General features: G+C 37.4%; 1 protein-coding gene across 1 annotated transcript; it reads left to right on the forward strand.

Moving 5' to 3' along the window:
• Positions 1–267: 267 nt before the first annotated feature.
• LOC122646349 (putative clathrin assembly protein At2g01600) lies at positions 268–15,775 on the forward strand. The gene is made up of 15 exons (XM_043839897.1): positions 268–502; positions 656–725; positions 849–946; positions 7,831–7,969; positions 8,323–8,450; positions 8,668–8,760; positions 8,844–8,894; positions 10,155–10,220; positions 10,320–10,385; positions 10,748–10,828; positions 10,911–10,991; positions 11,266–11,445; positions 11,546–11,621; positions 11,733–11,854; positions 15,270–15,775. The coding sequence occupies exons 1-15, from the start codon at positions 410–412 to the stop codon at positions 15,615–15,617; spliced, it is 1,692 nt and encodes a 563-aa protein (XP_043695832.1). The 5' UTR covers positions 268–409; the 3' UTR covers positions 15,618–15,775.
• The last annotated feature ends 8,203 nt before the right edge of the window (positions 15,776–23,978 follow it).

A 23,978-nucleotide genomic window follows, 5' to 3' on the forward strand; every position in this document is an offset into this window, starting at 1 on the left:
GATTATGTCAATAGTTTCTTTTTTAAAAATCATAGATTACACAAATTTTTTTTTTGGTAGAATCATAAATTATATCATCTCTGGGCATGGGATGAGGAATATTTATTTTTTTGGTAAGAGATGAGGAATATTTTTAACCAACAATGGTAATGAGGACACGTATCTCTTTGCCCGCCAACAACCCTTGGGCCGGAAAAGCAGAAGAAGTGCGAGAGAGAGAGAGAGAGAGAGGGGCAACCAACAAAAGGACAAGCTTTTGGTTTGATCCGTTCGTATAGGGGAGAGGAAATAAGGCGAGACTAGCCTCGTAAGAGAAGGAAGAACAGAAGAAGAACAGCGAAGCAAAATCGGAGAGAGAGAGAGAGAGAACGCAGCGGCGGCATCGCGAGGATTTTGGTCTGAGTGACAAATGGCTACGCTTCAGACTTCTTGGAGAAAGGCTTATGGTGCTCTCAAAGATACCACCAAAGTCGGCCTCGCCAAAGTTAACAGTGATTTCAAGGTAGGAATTTCTTATATTCTCTCTATTTCTGGACAAAAAAAACTTAAAACGTGATCTTTCTATAACGAAATCTCGAATGAAATTATTTGTTTTTCGTCTTGACTGATTAATGGTTTTTATTCATTGTACAACTTTATAATTTTCTTATTGAAGGACGTGGATGTTGCGATCGTGAAAGCCACGAATCACGTCGAATGCCCTCCTAAGGAGAGGCATATCAGAAGTGAGCATCTATTTATCCAATTCAATTTGATTTTGTTTGGTTCATTTGTTTTAATGCTATTTTAGGTGGGTTTTTCTATTTATGGGAGGGTGTAAATCTTCTGAATTTTTCTTCTGTTTTCAGAAATCTTGAATGCCACTTCAGTGATTCGGCCCCGAGCGGATGTTGCTTATTGTATACATGCTCTTTCCAGGCGACTGGCTAAGACGCACAACTGGACGGTATGGTTTCTTTCATTCTTTGAAAGTCAATAGCAATGTCAGATTGTTTTCCTTTTTATTTTGTTCTTTTGATATTTAGAGCAATTGGGTTGGGTCAATTGCTGTTCCTTTTTTAATTTGTTGGTTTTGGAGTTCCAATTTCTGGTTAAAGGTGACTGGGAGTTGGGGCAAAGGGCCGTTATCAGAGAAACAATGTTTGATCTCTTCATTGATCATTTGGAACTTTAGCAGAAACCTAATTTGAAAATATGAAACTAAAAAGAATATATAGAACAGAGGCAAAACATGTGCCTCAGGGGTGGAGGTCGAAAGTTTGTTGATACCCTCTCTCATTTTTTTTTATAAATTCCCACAGATGAATTATGCTCGTATTCTTTTGTCTCCTGCTGTATGTTTTGATATCATTGCCCTCTTCTGTAATCGAAGCATCCTCTTTGGAAAATTTGTCACCCATCCTCTGCTGAATATCCTTTTGAGATAACTTTTCATTTTTGTTTTACTTCTGAATTTTTTTTTGAAAGTTGTGATATCATGCCACCACTAACTTGGTGTAGAAATACCATCTTCTGTTAATTTTCCTAATCTATTACTATCTGATTTAAGCTTCATGGTGTCGGGGTCTTGCATAGGGTTACTAATAGTGACCTCATAAGTCCTCTTCAGTGATCCACGCACATCTCAACATTTTGTGTCTTTGTAGAATTATTCCTTCGAACATCATTCTGCTTTTATGACTTAACCATACTGATTGTAGTATAAATGTCCTTTTTGGAAACCATCTTCCTGCATTCTCTTACTCTCTTGCTCAACCAAAAATGAATAAGAAGAGGTACCATTGGGTTGAACACTAAATCTCCTGATTCCGTTGTGATGTTGTACTGCAATGCAACAGAAATCCAGTACCAGTTTCAGAAAAAAAAAGGAGGGAAACTCATGGTTCTATTGGCAGTATCCATCCCCACCCCCCCCACCCCCCCCCCCCCCCCAAAAAAAAAAAAAAAAAAAAAGGGGGGGGGGGAACTATTAAGCACAGAGAGGGTGGGCAGAAGAGTAACAGCTATGAAGAAAGCCTTGGATGTTTGTGATTGCACCCATATCAGCTTGATAGCAGCAGAACAGGATTTTCTGACTGAAATACTTGATATCAGACCTTGTGATTTCATTCACCTGAGTTCCTAAACCAGTTGGAGGAGTCAGTAACAGGAGAGTAACAGCTATGAAGAAAGCCATGTCATGTGAGTGGCTCTGGATAATAGAAGGAAGATGAGAATCTTTGAAGAGATTCAGTGCATGTATAGTTTGTATTTATAGTGATAGAGTGGGCTTTTAGAAAACCATCACATACCAATGGGATGTATTCCTAGGTTTGCTCATCTATGAATGGATAAGCAAGATTGGCATTCAATTGGGAAGGATTGTCAGTGTCAAAGGCTGCAGATGTTGTAAGGATGAACTTCCAATCATTTATTGAGTTTCCAGATATAGAGTTGCTATTGTTTCTGGCTCTATGGAGAGAAGAACTGGTTCATCTGTATGGAACCCACTTTTAGAGGACTAGGAATGCTTGCTGGTTTCTTCACCATGAGGAGGTATTTGGAACTTTAAGAAAAGAGAAATATTACATATGTCAAGTTGGTGAAGGAAAATGAGTATTGGTACCCTCAAGAATAGAGATGTTTTTCCTTTTACATCGTTGTTCTGTCCCTCCTTTGCAGAGCTTCTTTCTAGCTACCTTACAATTTTGTTTCATGCCTGTCCTGGTGTGGTGAATTTTTTTTGTCGTCAGTGCTGCAGTGGACAGAATAATTACCATCAACTACTTGATAAGTAAAGGAATGTATGCATAACAGCGAGGATTTGAATCTTTGAAATTAGTTTTTTTAGCACCTCCCCAAAAAGAGATGGTCAGAGGAGCAATTGGCTGGCTGTTGTTGATACTTGTTCTGCTGATTGTTTGAGGTTCTTGCCTTGTATGGTTTGGGGATGGAACTGAGGTTTTTTACTTCACCCCTTTGTGAAATAGATAGAAAAGATTGGTTGAAGTTTTGTGAAAAGACTGACATGTTTTAATGATATGGCCCCCATATAGAGGTGCTTAGCTGAATAAGAATCATTTGATTGGCCCAAAGTTTGGGTAGGACTGTAAGACTGAGGTGAGTTGACTGGCTCGTATCATATCCATGTTTCATAATTTTTTTTTGAAAGAATGGATTGGAAATTTCATAGTTCTAACATCTTGAAACTAAATGAACTGTATAAAAAAAAGAATAAACTAAATGAACAAAATTTTCCATATGGCAATGGAACTAAAAAGTGTTCAGACACCATTCTGACTCAAAACAAGATGGTTCTCCATTACATGAGAAATTAGATGGCTTGAATTTGACTGTGTAGTCATTTTTGGATACTTCAATATCACCTGAGCATTCCCCCATTCTTTGTCTGGTTAGAAGATCTAGTGTCCTGAACAAGAAACGAACATGGGTGTTACATTCTGATGCAGTGATGCAATTCAAGGATATTACTGTTCAAGTGACATGGTTCATGTGGTACTGTTCAAGTGAACAGTGGTGTGGGCCCCATTGGAGATATTCGAGGAAGGAACCAGGCCCAAACTAAGTTCAGTTGGTTCAGGCCAGACCCTCCAGTCCTAAATATTCTAGGCCAAGTTTCATTTAACTCCAGTCAAGATGGGTCAAGAATATTCAATGCATGTGTGCTGAAAAAAAACGGATCAATTAATTCTAGTCCAAGACTTAGTCAAAATGATAAAGAGTTATTAATGCATTTGTGCTGAAAAAGAGGAGTCCCTAAAGACATTTTCTGATAGTGTGGTCAAACTAGGAAAGTGAGACTTTGAGGGAGACACCAATACGATGTGGAACGAGATGATTACTTGTATTAAGATAGTTTCCAAAGATGTACTAGGGGAAGCGAAGGGTAGTCGTCAAGGCCCTAGGGAGATTTGGTGGTGGAACAAAGGGGTCCAAGCAGCCATTAAGACCAAGAAAGTTTGTTTTAAGATTTGGTAAAGGGCTAAAGAACTAGAGGATAAAAAGAGATACTATGATGCCAGAAACGAAGCGAGGAAGATTGTGGGGACGGCTAGGGCGAAGAAATATGAGGATCTCTATATCAACCTAAACACAAAAGAAGGGGAAAAAATTATAAGATAGCTAAGATGAGAGAAAGATAGAGTAGTGATCAAGTGAGGTGTTTCAAGGGTGAAGATGAAATTGTGTTGGTAAGGGACGAGGACATTGTGAAGAATGGGATAAATATATTTGCGACCTACTAAATGGAGATAGGTCGAGTAGACATGACCTAGATGATTACATTATTCAGCAAGACACCACACACCATAAATATGTATGAAAGGTCAGTGTGGCAAAAGTTAAAGAAGCCTTAAAAAAGTTGAAAGTAGGCAAGACACCAGGCCCAGATGAGATTCCAATAGAAATGTGGGAAATCCTAGGAGCTTGTGGGGTATATTGGTTAACCAATCTGTTTAACAGGATTATGAACACAAAGAAGATGCCAGATGAATGGAGGAGAATACAAAAAATAAAGGTGATATCCAAAGTTGCAATAACTATAGAAGCATAAAACTAATGAGTCGTTAGGTACGCCCTTTCATAAAACTAATGATTCACACTATGAAACTTTGAGAGAAGGTTATTGAAGCCTGTTTGAGAAGAGAGACTCATATCTCGGTGAACCAATTTGGCTTTATGTCGGGTAGATCCATGACAGAAGCTATCCACTTATTAAGGGAACTCATGGAAAGATATAGAGATAGCAAGAAGGATCTCCATATGGTTTTTATTGACTTGGAAAAAGCTTATGACCGAGTCTCTAGAGATTTAATCTGGCATGTTCTAGTGAAGAGAGGGGTGTCGAGTAAATATGTGGATGTAATTAAAGATATGTATGAGGGCGTGGTGACTAGTGTGAGATCTGTGGGAGGTCATGGTATGGAATTCCTAATTATGATTGGGTTACATCACTATTTGCGCTTATCATGGACGACTTAACCAAGAGCATTCAAGACGAGGTGCTGTGGTGTATGCTCTTCATTGATGATATCGTTTTGGTGGATGAGACAAAAGCAGGGATTAATGCTAAGTCAGAGTTATGAAGATCAACCTTGGAAACAAGAGGCTTTAAGATTAGCAGAACGAAGATGGAGTATATTACGTGTAATTTTAGTTATACTGGATACTGATATGGTGCGAATTGGGGAAAGAGAGATACCGCAAAGTGACTATTTTAGATATTTGGGGTCAATCATAAATAAAGAAGGTAAAATAGAGGATGGTATTACAAATAAAATTAAAGTGGGATGGATGAAGTGGAGAGGTATGTTCGGAGTGTTGTGTGACTGCCGTATTCGTGTAAAGCTTAAAGGAAAGTTCTATAGGACTGTTGTACGACCGACTATGATGTATGGGGCATTATGTTGGGTAATTAAGAAGTCAAATATTGAGAAGCTATGTGTAACAGAGATGAGGATGGTAAGAGATTTTAATCCTCTCCAATTCCCTAAAATGTGAAGTGCGGCAGTTCGGGGTGGAGATGTCAACACTTGACAGCTCAGACATCCAACGGTCCAAGCTCATTGACTTCAGTTTTTTTTTTTTCTTTCTTCTTGAGCTTGGCACCAGTGGATGTCTGAGCTGCCAGGTATCGGCATCTCCACCCCAAACTGCCGCACTGTACCCTTTTAGGGAATTGGAGAGGATTATTTTCCGATGTTAAGATGGATGTGTGAAAAAACTAGGAAGGATAAAGTAAGGAATGAGTGTATTAGAGCTGGCTTGGGAGTTGTCTCGATCAATGACAAGCTTCGACAGAGCCGTTTGAGGTGGTATGGTCATGTTCAACGGGGGCCTAGGGACGCTCCAATATGGAAGAGTGATATGATCCCGATTGAAGGAGTTAAAAGAACTAGGGGTAGGCCTAAAATGACCATAGGAGAAGTTGTGAGGAAGAACATGCATAGTCTAGTCTTGTACCAAGTATGACCTTGGATAGAGCCTATTGGAGGGCAAGGATCCATGTAGCATACCCCATTTAGCTGAGATTCTCCTGACTTATTGGGTTGTGCCTCGTTCCTCGTACTTCCATCTTTCATTTGTCATTTTCCATTTTTGCATTTCTCATCTCATTCCTCGTCTCTTATTCCCCCCTCCCTTTTTTTTTTGCTTAGACCTCACTTTCCCCTACTTTGTTTTGTTTGGATCCATGTAGCCGACCCCATTAAGTTGGGATAAGGCTGTGTTTTTTGTTGTTGTTGTTGTGCTGAAAAGAAAAGCATTAACTATTTAGTTGTAACTAGTATCTAAAGAAGTTAAGTCTTATTTCAGTCAATAGGTCAGTTTCCTTGTTAGTTGTGAAAGACCTTGAAAATGTAAAGTTCATTAATTGGGCTGCCCGACTGGGCCTACACCTAACCTAACCCTCCTCCATTGTCATACTCAAACAGTTTAACTGCAACCCACCACCTTTTGGGCCCTCTCAACTCGGGTCCAACATTGTTACCGCCACTTCCTGTTCTGGCCCATTACTTTCCTCCATTGTTCGCCCTAACGAACCACCCTAACTCTCTATTGGCTTGTCTCAACCCTTTTCCTCACTGGCTCACCCCTTCCGTCTGGGCCAGCCCATTCCTCCCAACCGGGCCTGGCTCTACCTGAAACCTAGTTGGTTATCTCCTCTGTTTGGTCCTGGCCCATTCCTCCCTAATAGGTGTGGTTTCTGGTCCCGTCGACCTTCTCGCTACATTCTCTGCCCACTAGGGAATTGCAAGCCCCTCTGGTTCTTGCTTCTCAAGCTTTGTAGGGTCATCCCTGCCCCCTCTCATCTCCATCAGTAGGCACTTCTACTCCCCTCCACCCTCTCATTTCCCCCCTCCTTCGGCCCCCTTTGTAATGATTCAATTGCTTCAGCACTTGCCTTTGGAGGCATCCTCCTCCCCCTTGTTGATCATCAGCCTCCCCCCTTTTGTTGCTGCCCCCCTTCCCAAGACCCCCAAATGATTCAGTCCATAATCCCATCCAGCCCTCTGTTGACCCTCTACCCCCCATTTGTGTCTACTTCCGTCACGTCATTAGCTCCCCTCCTTTTTCCCAAAAAGCAATCCCACCTGGACTTTTCCTTGCCCAACAATGAGAAGCTTTTGGCTCTTAAATATGGATATCCGTATTCATGTCCTTTGCAGAGACAACTGGTTGTGATAAGATGGGTCATCAAGTTTTGGTTAGACTTTTGCTTGCTATGGCTTTCTGCTGGTGTGCCGCCTCCCTAAGTTTAGTCTGTTGTGGTTGTTTGGGTTTCTTCCCCTTCCCCTTTTCAGTTCCTTACCTCCTCCTTTGTAAAGTCAGGGTCTTGTAATTTGTTTTGCTTTTGTTTGTGCTCCCCCCCCCCCACCCCCCCCCCACCTTCTTTCCTTTGGTAATGAATTTTGTATTCATCGATAAAGAAGAGGTGCTGGTAAAGAAAATATTTTGGGAAGGAATAATTGTTGCTATTATGATAAGAATATCTGTTATCTCTCATAGAATTGGAAAATACTCATGAATATTGATACTCATCATTCTTTTGTTATTACAGATCATGAGCCTACTATGATTTATGCCCTTCATAATAAAGCTGAACATCTATGTTCTATCATTTGTTAGAAAAACTTAAATAGATTGGTCGTGACTTGCTATACTCAGCTACAGTAGTTCTGCAGGATAGAACTCCCTGAAAAAAGTTTTTTATTGTATACTACTTGCTCAGAAACATTGGTGTGGGGGACTTTAGGTTTTGTTTATCCTTGTCCTTGTTTGTTAAACTTTTCAGCCCTTTCTAATATTTGCTTTCTAAATGGCACTCCACAGGTGGCATTAAAAACATTAATAGTTATTCATAGACTGCTGAGGGAGGGTGACCCTACTTTCCGTGAAGAGCTTCTAAATTTCTCACAGAGAGGGCGAATTCTCCAGCTATCCAATTTCAAGGATGATTCAAGCCCAGTAGGTTAGTCTATTCAATACTTGAACTTGACTATTAAATTTTTATTATTGTTGGCAAAGGCAAACTTCTACAATTTTTCGTGGTCAATGATTTAGAAAGAACATGGGAACTCTGCACTTTAGCTACAATGATCAGGTTGGATTGTTGGAATTATACTGACATCCATACCTCTTTATTAATACAAAGATAGTCCCGGCATATATTTGACCTTTGATAGCTTGATGGCAGGTGCTGTGTAAATTACTACCATTCTTCTTTTGCTTACAATGAGGTTCTGATTAATTCTATTTGAGACGAACGAGTGAGGGTGCAGGGGGTACGACAGAAATCCTTACTTTTTAATGTTTGTTTTACAGCTTGGGACTGCTCTGCATGGGTTCGTACTTATGCACTATTCTTGGAGGAAAGGCTCGAATGTTTTAGGGTTTTGAAATATGATATTGAAGCTGAGCGTCTCCCAAGACCTGTCCAAGGGCAGGATAAGGTAATTTTTTAAGCTACCTTTGTTTTTGTTATGTGCATATTTGTTTTTGTAAACAAGGGTAGGAGAATTTAGATCTTCATATATTGTTGCATTCAGTTTATAACTTTTATATGTATCAATGTCAAGTTTGTTAGCATACTACATTTTCACCATTCTGGACCTGTATCCTCTTTTTTTCAGAGAAGGGTTGTTTATTATTATGTCCTCCTATTATCAGGGCTACAGTAGAACCAGGGATCTTGACAGTGAAGAACTGTTGGAGCAGTTGCCAGCTTTGCAACAGCTGCTGTACCGTCTTATTGGATGCCGGGTAATTTATGAATGTGTGTGAGTGTGACTGTTAGTGCAAGTGACACTTGAAGATCTTTGATTTTAACTTTCTTGACTTTACAGCCAGAAGGAGCTGCTGTTAACAATTACATAATACAGTATGCACTGGCACTGGTATGTCTCTTTTACTCTTTGGTCCCTTGATAATTTTGAGATTCCTGGTTTCTTCTATAAAAATAAGAAATGAAGTATAAATTTTAAAAATAATACCTGATACTTTTCCCAGAACCATGATAATTCTTATTAGAAAAAAGAAGCAATTTCTAATTTTGAAATGACATGGTAGAACGTTGAATCTTTTGCTGCTTATTATTGGCAAATGAAAAAATCTGGTGAGCATAATGTATGATTAGAAGTATGGAAGACTGGACAGTTGAACTGGTTCACCAGGAGCATCTACATTGGGTTGTTTCTTTGGTTGACACTAGGTAGGCTAAAGTGTAGAAACAGTGTATGGCTGTGTGCCTTAGCAGTTCTCTTCAGTCTGTCAACCCAGTATATTCATAGCACCCAATGAAACAGAATAAAAGAGGGAGCTATTTACTAACAGAAACTAAAAATAAAAATAAAAATGAAAATGACAAGCAGACACAAATCCCGAGGAGTGATAAATGTGCCAGGACTTGTTTGGGCTTTGGTTTCCTTGGTTCTCAAGCACAATGATTTCATTTACTCTCAGGTCTTGTTTCTTGGCAAAGTAGAACACTTTAGCCACTTTTGGTTATTCCTTCATAGTGAATGATCGTTTTGTTTTAACCTTTTTAAGCCTTTCAGATGCTGAGGGGATTTTGGGGCTTTTTCCTGATTCATTGTATCTTTACTTTTCCTTCTCAGTTTAATTTTATCTTTTTAAAACCTTGGTTTCCAGGTTTATAAAATTTCCTATGTGTTTTTTTTAAACAATACAGACTCTGTCTCTTTCTACACAGTTGTATTCTTCGATAGCCTTATTCATATTATCAGGTCAACCTAGTTTCACCTGATGGTTGACCGGATTGATTTGTGGCCTTTTTTTTTGTGTTAATCTATAGGTTGCCTTGTTAAAAATTGTCCACATTTTGGAAACAATATACCTTCTTTCCTAGCATTTCATTGCCTAAAAAAGCATATGGTCGGCACAACCACCCGATCATTGGACTGTAATTTAAATTATGACACCTTTTCCTTTTTCTTTTAGAAAATAGGGAGATTGAATTCCAGTTTCTTAATGTAAAAATGTGAATTCCCATCTACTTCTTACCCCATATCCTGCAATGTTGGGTCCCTGTCTCAAGAAAAGTTACTCAGATCCTGTTCATCTTTGCGGTTCTAGTTAATATTGTTTCTACATGCATTGACATCTCCTGATCCTAATAATCTAGTCTCACTTTTCAGGTACTCAAAGAGAGTTTTAAAATGTATTGTGCTATTAACGATGGTATCATTAATCTTATTGACAAGGTAAAATGATATTATCATTTATGGAGAGTTGCCTACATGCCCGAAGAATATCCTTTGCCTTCATTTCCTTTCCTCATCATTAATTTTATATTCTTGCAGTTTTTTGAGATGCCAAGACATGAAGCCATGAAAGCCCTGGAAATCTATAAACGAGCTGGTCAGCAGGTAATGTTACGTATATATTTTCATAAAATTTTCTTTGGAACAAATCTTCTGATTAATATGTTTGGTTAGGGTATGTTACATTTGGGATTAACTGTTGTGGATAAGAGCAAGGATTTAAAACTCAGTATCTGAGACCAGATCGGGCTCCACCAATCCCAATACAGACCAGTCAATCTGCCTGAACCTGGCCAAGCTTTGGCTGAAACCTCACTGTTGTTGCAATATTGTCAGATCGGTTTTGACTGATATGCCCGATCTGATCCTGATACTTGAAACTTGTATCTTAGATCAAGAATAGTTAGGAACAAACTTCTTAGTTTTTTATGTTTTTTTTACTGAGGAAGTTTAAATTTCAATGGCAGGCTGGGGGCCTTTCTGATTTCTACGAAGTTTGCAGAGGATTGGAACTTGCTAGAAATTTCCAGTTTCCTGTTTTGAGAGAGGTAGATTCTAGTTGATTTTTAGATTTTTTCATTGGTATTGTTTAAATTGAAGCCAAGATAATATTCTTCTCTCCTTATACAGCCTCCACAGTCGTTTGTCGCAACCATGGAAGAATACATAAAAGAAGCACCACGGATGGTTTCGGTTTCAACGGAGCAATTGGTTAGTAAGAGATATACATTAATAAGAGGGATTGTAGTAGCATCACTTGGTTTATACTACTGAATGTTGAACAGTATATATTGTTATTTCCTTTAAAAAAGAAAAAAAAAATATTATTATTTCCTTTAAACAGACACATTATTTTTTACCCTTTTTGTGTATTGAGAATGCTTCTGTTGCACTCATTACTTAGTTTAATAAGCTATTCAAATGCCTTTGGACTTGGGTATGAATATGTATGCTGTAGAACTAACAACTGCCAGTGTTGAGTCAGGAATTTCCGGAGAGACTACTTTTGACTTACAAACCAGAAGAAGCACCTTCTCCTGATGATGCAACACCTCCCGTAGAGGAACAAAAGCCACTTCCTTCCGTTGAGGTTGTTGCTGCTCCTCCTGAGGTTACTCCTGAAGTTGCTCCTCCGCCTAACAGCCTTGACACCGGAGATCTTCTGGTAAATCTCTTTACTGGATAATTACATATCTTCAGGTTTTGATTATTGAATCAACTGTAATTCACTGTAATGCATCTCTCACTTGACTTCTTGTCTGCAGGGATTAAATGTTATGACTCCTGATGCATTTGCATTAGAGGAAAGAAATGCACTGGCTCTGGCTATAGTTCCATCTAGTAAGTTATGCTACTGATCTCTCTCTCCTCCCCTCCCAAGTGAAAAAGAGGTTTTTTTCTACTTTTTATGTGTTTATTTATTTTTAAAAGCAAATGATGTTTTGTTTGCAGATGACACCGCATCATATGATTCTGGTGCCTTTCAAGCAAAAGTTCTGGATCCGACTGGATGGGAGCTTGCACTGGTTACTACTCCAAGCAGCAATTTATCTACAGTTAATGAAAGACAATTGGTGGGTCTATCTGCTTTTTAGTTGTTCTTTTTTCAGTTTGACTCATGTCAGGCACCTTAAAAATGGTGAAAATAGCAGAAAACAAAGTTACATTGGTTTTCCTAGGAATTTAACATGTTTGATTAAATTGGTGCTCCGAACTGCATCCTATCTGGGAATACAAACATTACTCTCTCTCTCTCTCTCTCTCTCTCTCTCTTTGGTAATGCACATGCATATATACATAATTTCATACATGCATGTATGCAAACATTTTGTGTAATATGTATGAAGGTGTAAATTCTTATTCAATGCGGGACCATTAGGGGAATACTTTTGCACTTTCTCTCTTCATATTCCTTTGGTTGCATTGGACTCTCATGAAGTTTACAGCAAACTATAGCTTGGGAAAAGTCATAAATAGCTAAGGAAGAGAAGTTACATGTTGCATGTCTTTTTCTTTCCCTTTTTTCTGTAGAGCTAGCTGCTACCTCTACTCAAACTGCATGGCCCTCTTTTGTTTTTGTTTTTTTTAGATGAATATGTTTTCCATTGCCTTGCCTTAAGAGGGAGAGAAAATAAAAGGAAACATGAAAGAGAAAGTTAGTGTACAATATCAGTAAGGAGCAACCTGATGCAGGTTAAGAGGCTTCAGAAGGATTTAATGGAAAGGCAGAACTTAAATGAAATAATACGGACTTGTGTGATATGTGACTCCATTTGTAGTGGCAATAATTTTTGTCTGACCTGCCCTGCTTATTTTGTCTGAACTTGGTTATAAGCGGGTTCAGACATGAATCTTTTGGTCAGAATCTGTATCTGATTGAATAACTCTGTTTAATCTGGGAGCTTGTCTGAATTGCGAACATTAGGATATACTGAAATTGTAGGTTGATTCAAGTAAGAAGTCAAGCATTTGTTTATTTGGTTAGAGTTGTGAACTCTGACCAATAGCCTTAGCTCAAATCTAAAAAGGTGTTTTGGGAATTATCTAAACTCAGTCAGAACAGTAGTCTTAGCATCAATTCTCCCCAAGGACAAATCAGATAGGGCATGGTCAACCTGGATCAAAACCAAGTTGGACACAGAAAAAATCCTTGTAACTAGGTCTGGGTAAAACAGCTATACATGGATACAGCTCAGTGTCTAATGTAAACCCATGTTTTTTGGTTTTGGCAAAACTTCATTTACATGGCCTGTTTGGATAAGCTTATACGAATGGTCTACCATTTTTAGTCACATGAACTGTTGGATCTGCCCAACAGAATGGTTCAGTTGTTCACCTTTTGGATTAGCTATGTATTAAATTTCAGGCTCAAATTCAATCAATACCTCTACTATATATCCATGCATCGTTTTATGTTCAGCGGTCCATGTATCTATATTCCATCTCATTTCATAAAATCTCGTTGTTACCTGTCGTTAAAGTTTCCTTTTTTCCCCATTTAATAAATCTCTTTACTTGTTAGAAACCAAAAAAAATGAAAAAGACCTGCTCTGTTTTACTTATCTACTAGAGAGACGGAGAGATAAAATGGTATGCCAGGATTTTGTAGCTTATGTAAGTTGGAAAACAGAACCTCAGATCATAGTTGTCATGGCGCCGCCATGGCGTCCTGGCGCTGGGAGAGGTGGCATATCGAGCTACGCCATGGTGGATGTAAATATATCGTTCGATATGGCTTCCATGGCGACGCCATGACGTCGCCATGGACGCCATACCACGATATGTTGGCATATCGGTCGATATTTGTACATATAAAAGTTAAATTAAATTTTTTTTTTTTAAACCATTTAATAGCTTAGATGCTTTGCTCCAAATCACACACACTAAAGAAAGACTATTGCTATCAAGCTTCAGTAAACAGGTTAGCCTATCATTTGATTTTTACTATTGCTTTCAATTATTTGACAGGTTAATCTATATTTTCAATTTTTCATACTTTCATATACACTAATGGATATTAGTTGCACTTTCATGAATTAAACCATAGTGGCATAGTATATTAGTAGTAGTGTAGTACACTTTCATGTTGATTTTTGATGTTATAAGACTTATATTATAGCATATTAAATGACATTAAAAATACAGAAAATAAAAAATTAAACATGGTTGCCATGGCGGGCGACATGTCGATATATCGACGTGACACCCTTCCACCGACTTGGATCGCCGTGATGCTGTGACAACTATGCCTCAGATCCTCAACTTAGAAATTTCCCTGTTATTTATGGTTGGGGACATAAATTTTGTTCCATCATTTCATCTGCCCTTTGTCTTTTTCTGGTTTTCTGATAGAAGCCATTCCACTCTCTCATACTTCTGCAGCTTCTGTCTCTGATAATATTCCTGTGGTCTTTTGATGTTTTGGTCTGTCAATGTTCATTCCATATCTTGCATTTTGTATTGTTCTCATCAATGTATGTTTGACGAATCATGGTTTGAGCAATTGGAATGGATCGGGAGCCTCGCACAATTCGAATCCGAATTGCCTGGTTTCATGGTTGATCTTCATTTTTGGCCATTGTTTCCTTCTTTTAGTCAGTAAAATAGCAGAAAGTAAATGAGACTTATCTCTGACAGCAAGATCTCCAAGTTTATTGAATAAAAAACTCCGAAAAATAACAGAAGTTGGGAAATCTTTGCTTCTTCTTCCCACTTCCAATTTTTAGGGTTTCAACCGATGCCGGGCTGATTCCAATCCAATTCGGAATCGGAATCGACAGGAACTGATCTGTCCCCAATTCCATTCTCTTGAACCTTACGGGGAACGTTCTATATCTGGATGTGGGTTGTATGGACATTTTATGAGCTTGCAGTTTCCTGTTTCAATATTTAGTTGGTTGTCCATGAGATTTTTGTGGGTGTTTTTACCTTTTACAATGCAAAGTTGCATGTGTTAGCAGGTGTTCTCAACCCTGTTTTAGTTTACACAATATTGAGTTGTTAGGGAGGGCGGGCCTTGGTGCAATGGTAAGGTTGCTCCAATGTGACCAAGTGGCCACGGGTTCGAGTCTGGAAACAGCATCTTTGCAAAAGCAGGGGTAAGGCTACATACATTATGACCCTTCCCAGACCCCGCAGGGGCAGGAGCCTCGTGCACTGGGTACGCCCTTGTTTTTTTTAAAAAAAAATAGAGTTCTCCTTGGACGATTGTTGATGTAACATAGGGGTTGGCTGAAACTGCCCCCTGGATGGAAAGTGAAATGTTTTATGGCAAACATGTCATTAGAAGTTTTTAAGGGGAGGTTGCGTTATTTTGACTGCAGATTGTTGCTTGATTTCTTTGGAGTTGTTTTGATTTATTGAATGCAAGAAATACCTTTTCGGTTAGAATGTCATTTTTAGGTTACTGCTGCACATATAATACCCTCATTATTTAAAATCTCAATGAGTTAGGTGTTGAAGATCTTCCCTTTGGTTTGGTCATTGCAGGCTGGTGGATTGGATGCGTTAACTCTCAATAGTTTGTATGATGAAGGTGCATATAGAGCTGCTCGACAGCCTGTATATGGAGTGCCAGCTCCAAACCCTTTTGAAGTGACGGATCCATTTGCTTTGTCAAACAGCATTGCTCCCCCACCAGCGGTTCAAATGGCAGCAATGGCTCAGCAGCAATCGAATCCCTTTGCGCAATATCAGCCCACCTATCAGCAACAGCAGCAGCATTTGATCATGGGCCCATCAAATCCTTTTGGTGATACAAGCTTCAGGGCCTTTCCTGTGAACCCCGCTCTTCACCCGCAGAATAATAATCCTTTTGGAACCACTGGCCTGTTATAGTTGTATTATGAGGTTTATACTTTGTAATCTTACGGCATTCGTGCATAGCTTTCTAGTTTTCTGTATTTAGTCAGTGTCAGTGTGCGGCCTGAGTCATATATTGTTTGAGTCACGGAAGACAGGAAGTCACATTTGGAATAGAGGATGTAAAAGATTTTTTTTTTTGTTGGTAACTGGATGTAAAAGATTTTAGATGTTAATATAGTTCTTACATTGTCAACCTGTTAACGGGATACTTAATTTGCAATCTAGATCGTCCTTGCCTTGTCCAAAGATACATCTTTTGGTTTCTTCTGATCCTTCCATTTCTGCTCATTACATCTTATTAGAAATTTTGTTATGCCCTTGGTTATTCACTCTGACCATTCACTTGAGTTGCTGCTCTTGGTTACTCCAGTTTAAGCATTGGACATGCCAACTAGTTAATCTGAGAACAGTAAAATGTGCTGTTAGAGAGCTGGATCGGGTAGCCACGTCGAACACTCTGATTAAAACTTGAAGAGTATTCTGCACGCAAATCTTGCTAACTTACTGCCGATAGGTTTCACCTTTTGAGTTTGGGGGCTGCAAAACTGAATGTATTTTATTTGGCACTATTGGATTGTCATTTCTAGTCCAACTTGTTTAGACAAATCTTTGATGACTCTGTCTGACGATATCAGGCAAATGCAAGTCTACCATTGTTATTAGAACCCTTAGTCAGGTTCAGGTATGAAATCTAGTGACCTGTTGAACTACAGCAATAACTGAAGTGAGAAAACATTAGAAAGGAAAAACAGAATGCAACATAATCCATGTAACTAAGGCAGTGTTTGGTATGCATTCTTGGAATGCATTCTAGGTAGATTTCGCATTCTCGGATGATAAAAATAGGTGTTTTTATCGCCCCAGAATGCAAAATCGACTTAGAAACAAATGTAGAAAACAATATATTGTGTGAATTGCAGAATGTTTTTTTCCCATTAAATTTCTTGGTAATCTATGCACAACAATGGACTAAAGGGTAAAAAGGAAGTATGTGTGGTCAATGGATATCTCCCTCTTACAGTCTATCTCCCCTCCTCTCTATCGTTCCTCTTTAAATATATTGGCTCCTCCTCTATCTTCCCATTAAATATATTGTTTCACTTTCTGCTATGGACTTGACATGTAAGATGTCAATATTAAACGACAGCATATAGATCCCTAACCTGCGCCACCCACTATATTTGCACGCCATTCATGTGCTGCCTCTCTATCTTCTGAAGTTGACTCATCATTCTTCATTTTGCACACTTAACAAAGAAAGCTACTTCCCATCATCCCTTGTGATATTGAGTGATGGCAACTACTATTTCTATATTAGATCATTTAGATGCTATAGGCCAAGACTTTGACATTTGAAATATTTGGGGATAGAATCCCTAATAGTTCTAGAATGAAACATGCAACATAAAAATTTAAAATGCAACATGGACTAGGCATTAGACTAGACAGGGATCATAATAATTAACAAAGCTTTATTAAACAGACTTACCTATCCCATGTGTTATGAGAGGGGGCAATTTCTCTGTTTCTATATTTGATGTTATTGACCAAGCACTTTGCATGTGTTGTCAAATCCATATTTGTTCAATCTATGTTCTACACTCAAGATGAATCTAGAAGCTGGCCTGAACTCCTAAAACCTTTTTTGAATCACTAAAGTAATGGTAGACACTGTGATCCATTGATCCCTTCAGTCAGATTTGCATATTTTTAAAGGACTGAATCAGATCAAGAGATTTTCCAAGGAAGAGCCAACTCTTCTAGAAGGTATGAGTTTATCTCATTTTTATTAATGTTTTTTTCAAATTGGAAGAATCAATTATTCTAAGATGGTGATATGAATGAAAAACTACGTTTAACACACAAATATTAAAACAGGAAAAGTTTCTCTAGAACATCAGCCTAGCCTATACTTTCTCACATGAAATTTTTTAAGGCTGATGTTCGTTGTGCCGCAACGCAGGCTATGCCCAGACATATGGGATGGGTATTTCTGCCATTCAAAGGGACAGGGTAATCATTTTTCTCATCACCATGTGTCTGGTCCCAGACTGCGCTTCGGCTCAGAGAACATTTGGCCAATTTCTTATTAAAATTTTCTCTTGTGAGCACCTATCCCCTTTTGTATACTTGCATAAAATATTAGATTTTAACCTATAAATAAAGATATAAAAACATATACAATTTGTTGCCCCTTTTCATTTGGGAAAAAAAGGGTGGGTATATATTATGGAAGTCAATGAACACACCTCATTGGTGAAGTTTCAGCCACAAACAAATAAGAAATACCTCAAAAATGAATTCGAAATGGGGAGAAAAATAAATGATACTCTTATAATTTTGTGAAACTGTAAACAAATGTTATAATAACTCTAATTGATTTTTGTATTAATGCATTTTGAGTGGACCTTGAAACGGATTAAAAAATAAAAAAGGGCCAAAGTGAACCAAATTTTAATAAATTAAATGTTTTTGTTATGGTCACTGAAACAAAATATTTCAAACCTTAAGTCAAAACAAAATGAAATTGATGAAAACTAATTAAGATTTACATTTTCCCCATACAACTGGTAACCCCAAATGCAAACAAACATGAATCACGATATTAGGACTGCAGTCTTAAAATTAGATTTCAACCTAAAAGTTCAAGTTTTTGAGTTGGAACTTAACATGGTATCATAGCAAGGTGTAGCCTTCCAAAGGTAGAGGTGGTATTGAGAATAATACTACATTGGTCAGTTTGGGACTTTAGGTATTTTCATATGATAGTTACGCTCCTCTATCTAATAAATCGAGCTTTTTATTGGAATCTAACACTTAACTATTTGATAGTCGGTGGTAGTATTAGTCTATCAAGCAATTTGTAATTATCTCCCACCATCTAATCATCAGAGTTGGAACTCCATGGGACCACTTAATGAATGTTTCCTTCCTAACTATTAATAGAAGAATAAATGGGAAGAATGAACATTATTAATGAGTCATTATTTGTAAGTATTAGCTACTAGTCCATCTACTTTCGGCGTGTGGTAGGACTTCTTTATGTTTATTTCAACTCTAATAAGGTTAATTAGTTTGGTATTGATGTTGATTTTGTTATTATATGGTTTTATTTTTCGTTCACAATTTTATAAAATTGGGGGGGGGGGGGGTGTGTTCACTGTGGGGGGAGTGGGGCAGCGCATCCTCTGCCAACGCTCGGAAAACATTTTCCCATAAAATAAATACCGAGGGAGAGAGAGAGAGAGAGAATTGCAAAAGAGCTTTTCAAAAATGAAAGAAGAGAGGGTGAAAGCACAGGCAAAAGCAAAGGTATGGGAGAGGCTGGAGGGATCCATGGGGGAAGAGGAAGGGTGGAAGGGGGTAGCTATGGCCTACCACTTCACTTATTTGTTCAAAAGCTTCTTAAATCACTATCATTACATTTCCCATTCGGAGACACTTTTTTTTTAACTTAATACTTTTCCTTTCTCTGAAATCCTAAGCCTTTTGTGGACAGCTATGATTCATCATACACCCCTCCCTCTCTCCAATTTTGAATAAAGAATCCGAAGTTTTATAATAAGAAACTTTTAATTACTATTATCTTCAAATAGGGAATAAATCAATTCTTCAGAAAATACTTTTTTCTTGTTTTTTTTTTTTTTGGGTGAGGGAGGGAAGGAGATTGCATGATCACTAATTCCCCAAGTCATGGTTATTATAAAGAGAAAGAAGTGAGGGATATGATATGAGAAACTAAAATTTAGATGGTTAATGATAATTGCCTTATATCATACCTCCACAAGGGAAATGGATAACACCATTATAGGTTTCCATTCATGTGAGAAACTATACTTTGTCTTTGTCCATGAAAGCCACAAGAAATAAAACCAAACAGTGGGAGTATGTAATAATCTCCCTATTTTCAAGTAGGTAGACAAAAGACAACATTGCATAACTTGTAAGATTTGTAGCTAAGCACCTATTAGACATTAATTTCTGAGCTAAATAATGGTTTTTTATTTTTTTGGGGTAGTTACAGAAGTGGATTTAATGGATTGGATTATCATGGATTTAAGTAAAATTAGGTAGACCCATCATACAAATGAAGGCTTATTATGTGGGTCATGCAGCACATCATATAAAGGCACCCCTAGGCCTTCAAATGGGTTCTAACATCAAAGAATAACCATATAAAGTTCTATGCATATTTTGGCTTTGACCCATCCAAGTTTGAACCCATTGATAAAGACAATCTCTCTCTCTCTCTCTTAGGTTGTGGGGACTTGAGTTGCATTGCTGATCCATTCCACATATGAAGGCTTGTTTTGAAAGTTGAATTGTTGATGATACCAAAGTGACATGGTCTCAGTTCTTTTCTTGCTGGTTCAGATGTGGCCAGGCTAGTTCTGCCGAGTATGGGCTATGGGAAACTGGATTGCTCATGAAGTCATGAGTCACGAGTCATGAGGTTGCTCATGGTCTACTGGATTGAACCCTCCCATCTTCATGCCTCTTTGGTCATAAAAGTAAAAGGTTGTGGCTTTACTATTTTTCCCCCTTTTGGAAGAAGGGGAGGAAGATAACAATTACATTTTTGAAAAGTAGAACAGCTTTGGTTTTTATTTTATTTTAGGGTAAAGTATACGTACCCTCCTAAAATACACCCAATATTCTTCATACCCCCTTAAGGTTCTGATAAGTTCACAAGCACCTCCTACAAATTCCACGTACCATTTCTATTTTACCCCCTAAAGCCATTTAAGTCCACATCGTCAATTTTAGCTGTTAAATGCTAGCGTGAAGAGGTAAAGTACAGTTTTACCCTTTCTAGGATTAAATTACCAAAATACCCTTAAGTTAAATAACAAAAAGACAGAATCTTTCAAAATGTAAAATACCCAAATCACCCTTTCTCCCTTTCCCTTTTCTCCTACTCTTTCCTTGCTTCTTCTCCTTGTCGCATACCCTAAAACCTCTCCTATTCTTGTCCAATGGTAGGGGTGAGATGGTCCTTTCACATGAGGAGGGGAGAAAGATGGACACAGGACGGACGGGCACCCTGGCAACATGCCCACTCTTTTCCCAATTTTATTTTTTTGAAAAATAGAAAGGGAGGAAATCAAGAATTACACATTTTTTAAAATTAAATTTTACGAAGCATCCAAGCAGCCCTTATTCTTTGCACCCTTTTTGTAGTTCCATGATAGGGACCATCCTCAACTTTATCTGAGGAATTTTATTTTATTTTCCAATCAAAAACTGAAGCATGAATCTTCACTTGGTCAAATAAGGGCAGTTTTGAGATAAGCATTAGAGTTGCTGTCAAATGCAAAATGTGACAGTTATTGGGTCAAGCATGCCATTTTGTATTCTATATTCAACTCCATTTAATGACATTTTGATAAATTTATTAAAACTTTTTTTTTTTTGTAACAATAAATTTATTAAAACTTTGAATTAAAAGTTTGAGCAACTTTCCTTGCTTAATTTGGACTAAAATTTGGCCATGAAGATGTAATGGGACCCTCTATCATATGAACCAACCAATGTACTTTAAGTGACAAACACTGAAGCATTATATTTCACTAGGCATAGTGGCACTTAGAACAACCTTTTTTAACGTGGTACTTTTAAAATTTAACTTTTAATGTCTTTCAAAATAAATAAATATATTCGAAACATATAAAATGTAATTAATATTACTATAGAGTAACCGATTATTGCAAAAACAGAGGAATACAACTAACTATTATTAAAGAATTTCATCTTTGGATAAAAACAAGGAAAGAGGCTGAATACCACAAAGAGATACTATAACTAATCATAAGATAATTTTTTCTTTTAAGATATATATATATATAGGGTAGACTTTTAAGAAATATATAAAGATACCTAATTTATGAAGATATTTAGAAATATAAAGAATGATTAATAAAGGACCTTTTTTTTTTGGGTAAGAATTAATTAATTAATTAATTAAGGAACTTCAAGGATGGCAAATTGCCCTACTTTAAAAACAAGCAATGCGAATCAAGAATTTAAACAATTTGTAACCCAACAAATGTGAAAAAAATAATAATGGCATCTTTGTTATTAATGAGAAATGAAATTTTTAGCTTTTATTTTTTAAAGATTAAAGATGTGTTTTTTTTTTTTAATAAGAAAATTAAACATCTAAAAAATGTAAAGAAGACAGGCATGATGAGAGTTGAGGGTCCGTAACATTTCATATTCTGGTGGAACCAACAACTCACCTTAAATATATATATATATGTATATAAATGTGACATTGTGACCACACCATTTCATTTCTATGGATGGTGGGTCCCTCTTGCGCGGGTGTTTGAACTTTGAAGAGGACAGATTTGGAATGTTTGGTTGTTAGGATAGTTCTACTCGAATTTAGGAATAAGATTAGCAAGGTTTAAATGCAATCTTCCTTTTGTTTTGACACTTAAGCAAGCTTTTATAACTCAGGAGAGGATCAGGGGATCCGATACATTTTGGGATTGGGTATCCTAATCACTAATTATTTTTTGGAAAGGGGTTTGTTGCATAGACATCCAAGGGGAAGGTGGAGGGTGGTCATTTCAAGGCTGGCTCAAGGTCTCGTATGAGAACCATTCTCGTATGGCTTAAACCGCACAGATAGAATTCATTCATAAGAATGGTTCCATCTATCAGGCTCAGATTGTACGAGAATGGTTCTTTCTCGTACAAGAACTTAAGCTGCCCTCGATCATTTCACTGTCCCATGTGACTATGTGAGAGGATGTAGAAAGCTTTAGTGGGTGACTTTTTTCTTTTCCTACTTAGAATCTAATTCTTTCTACCGTTCCATCTCCTAAGTATAGGAAGGAGCGAAATTGCATTTAGTTACAATAAAATCATTCATGATTACACAGAGAAAAACCCTATAAAAATAACTCACATAATAAATTGGGGGTTTCATACATCACTAATGTCTGCAACCACACAGGAGTGATGTATCGTATCAAGAATGGAAAGTATGGGTGGATGGCTCACATATGCTTCTTGGGTTTCGAATTTCAGACTTTTTTAAGTTTTAATGTAGTCCATTATTCAAATCGATAGAACTTTAATTTTAATTCTCTAAGTTCCTAATTGCTAGAGATTGGCAACATTAATTAATCATGATATGAGGGAAAACTTTGAATATGATTTTTTTTTGGGTAATAACTTAGCATATGATCCCTTTACCTAAAAAAACTTAGCATATGATCAAAGACACCAATTTTTGTAATTCATTTGATATGGTTAGTTTAGAGATTCCATTCCATACCTCAAAAAAAAACAGAGTTAACAGATTTAACTCTAGGGTTTGAAGAATTGGGACAGGATCGATCTATTTAGATTCTGGCCAATTTGACTTATTCGATTCTTGTTCACAATCTAACCCGATTTTTCATTAATCTTCCAGGTTTTTAAAAATCTGGATTGAATCAATTGATCATGATTATGGTCAATCTAGCTTGTACGATTCTTGTATGAAAACTAGGGTTAGGAATTAGGACTTGTTTTGATTGATTCCAATCGAATTCTCAATGACCCTAACCGATTTCAATCCGCTCCGAATCAAAATCAACTGAGACTGATTCCGATCTCAATTCCATGTATAAATACTAATCAATCACATTCCAAATAAAGGGCCTAACACGAGTTTGAAATGACTTAGGTAAGATCAACAAATCAGAATTAAAGATTGAGAACTATCTTTAGTTCTCCCCCCCCCCCCCTCTCCTTTTTATAAAGAATCCATGCCTTGCACGAGTGTAATCCTAGCCATTCACTATATTGACTAATTGGTCAAAGATTGATGAAAGAAGGCTACACTAACAGTTGCCCACATCCAGTCTACAAATCTGTTAAATTGGCCCAGAATTTTTAGTTTGCCAATGCAGAACTTCTACTTATCCTTTTTGAATATTATAGGATGGGCAGTTCTGTATGATGGTTTTAGTGCATGGTATCGGATTGAATGTCGATCATCTACAAAATCAATATGATATCGATACGTCATTGGTATGGAACGGCCATATTGAACATATTTGCCCATGATTTTTCTTTAAAAAAAGCAAGGTTTTTGACTGTTTTACCCTTGTCTGTACTGTCATTGATACGATATCGACACAGCATTAGAATCAACAACTAGCAAAACTGTTATCTATCACCGGATATGATATGATACTGATACCGATACCGATACCGATACCTCAAACCATGTTCTGTATCCAATATTCCAATGTTTTTACATCTGTTTTTTTTTTTTAATTATTTTCATGGAATTCACATTTCACCAAAAAAAATGTAAAAATTAAAAAATAAATC

Source organism: Telopea speciosissima, chromosome 11 (genome assembly GCF_018873765.1).
Source record: "Telopea speciosissima isolate NSW1024214 ecotype Mountain lineage chromosome 11, Tspe_v1, whole genome shotgun sequence".
Lineage (NCBI taxonomy): Eukaryota > Viridiplantae > Streptophyta > Magnoliopsida > Proteales > Proteaceae > Telopea > Telopea speciosissima.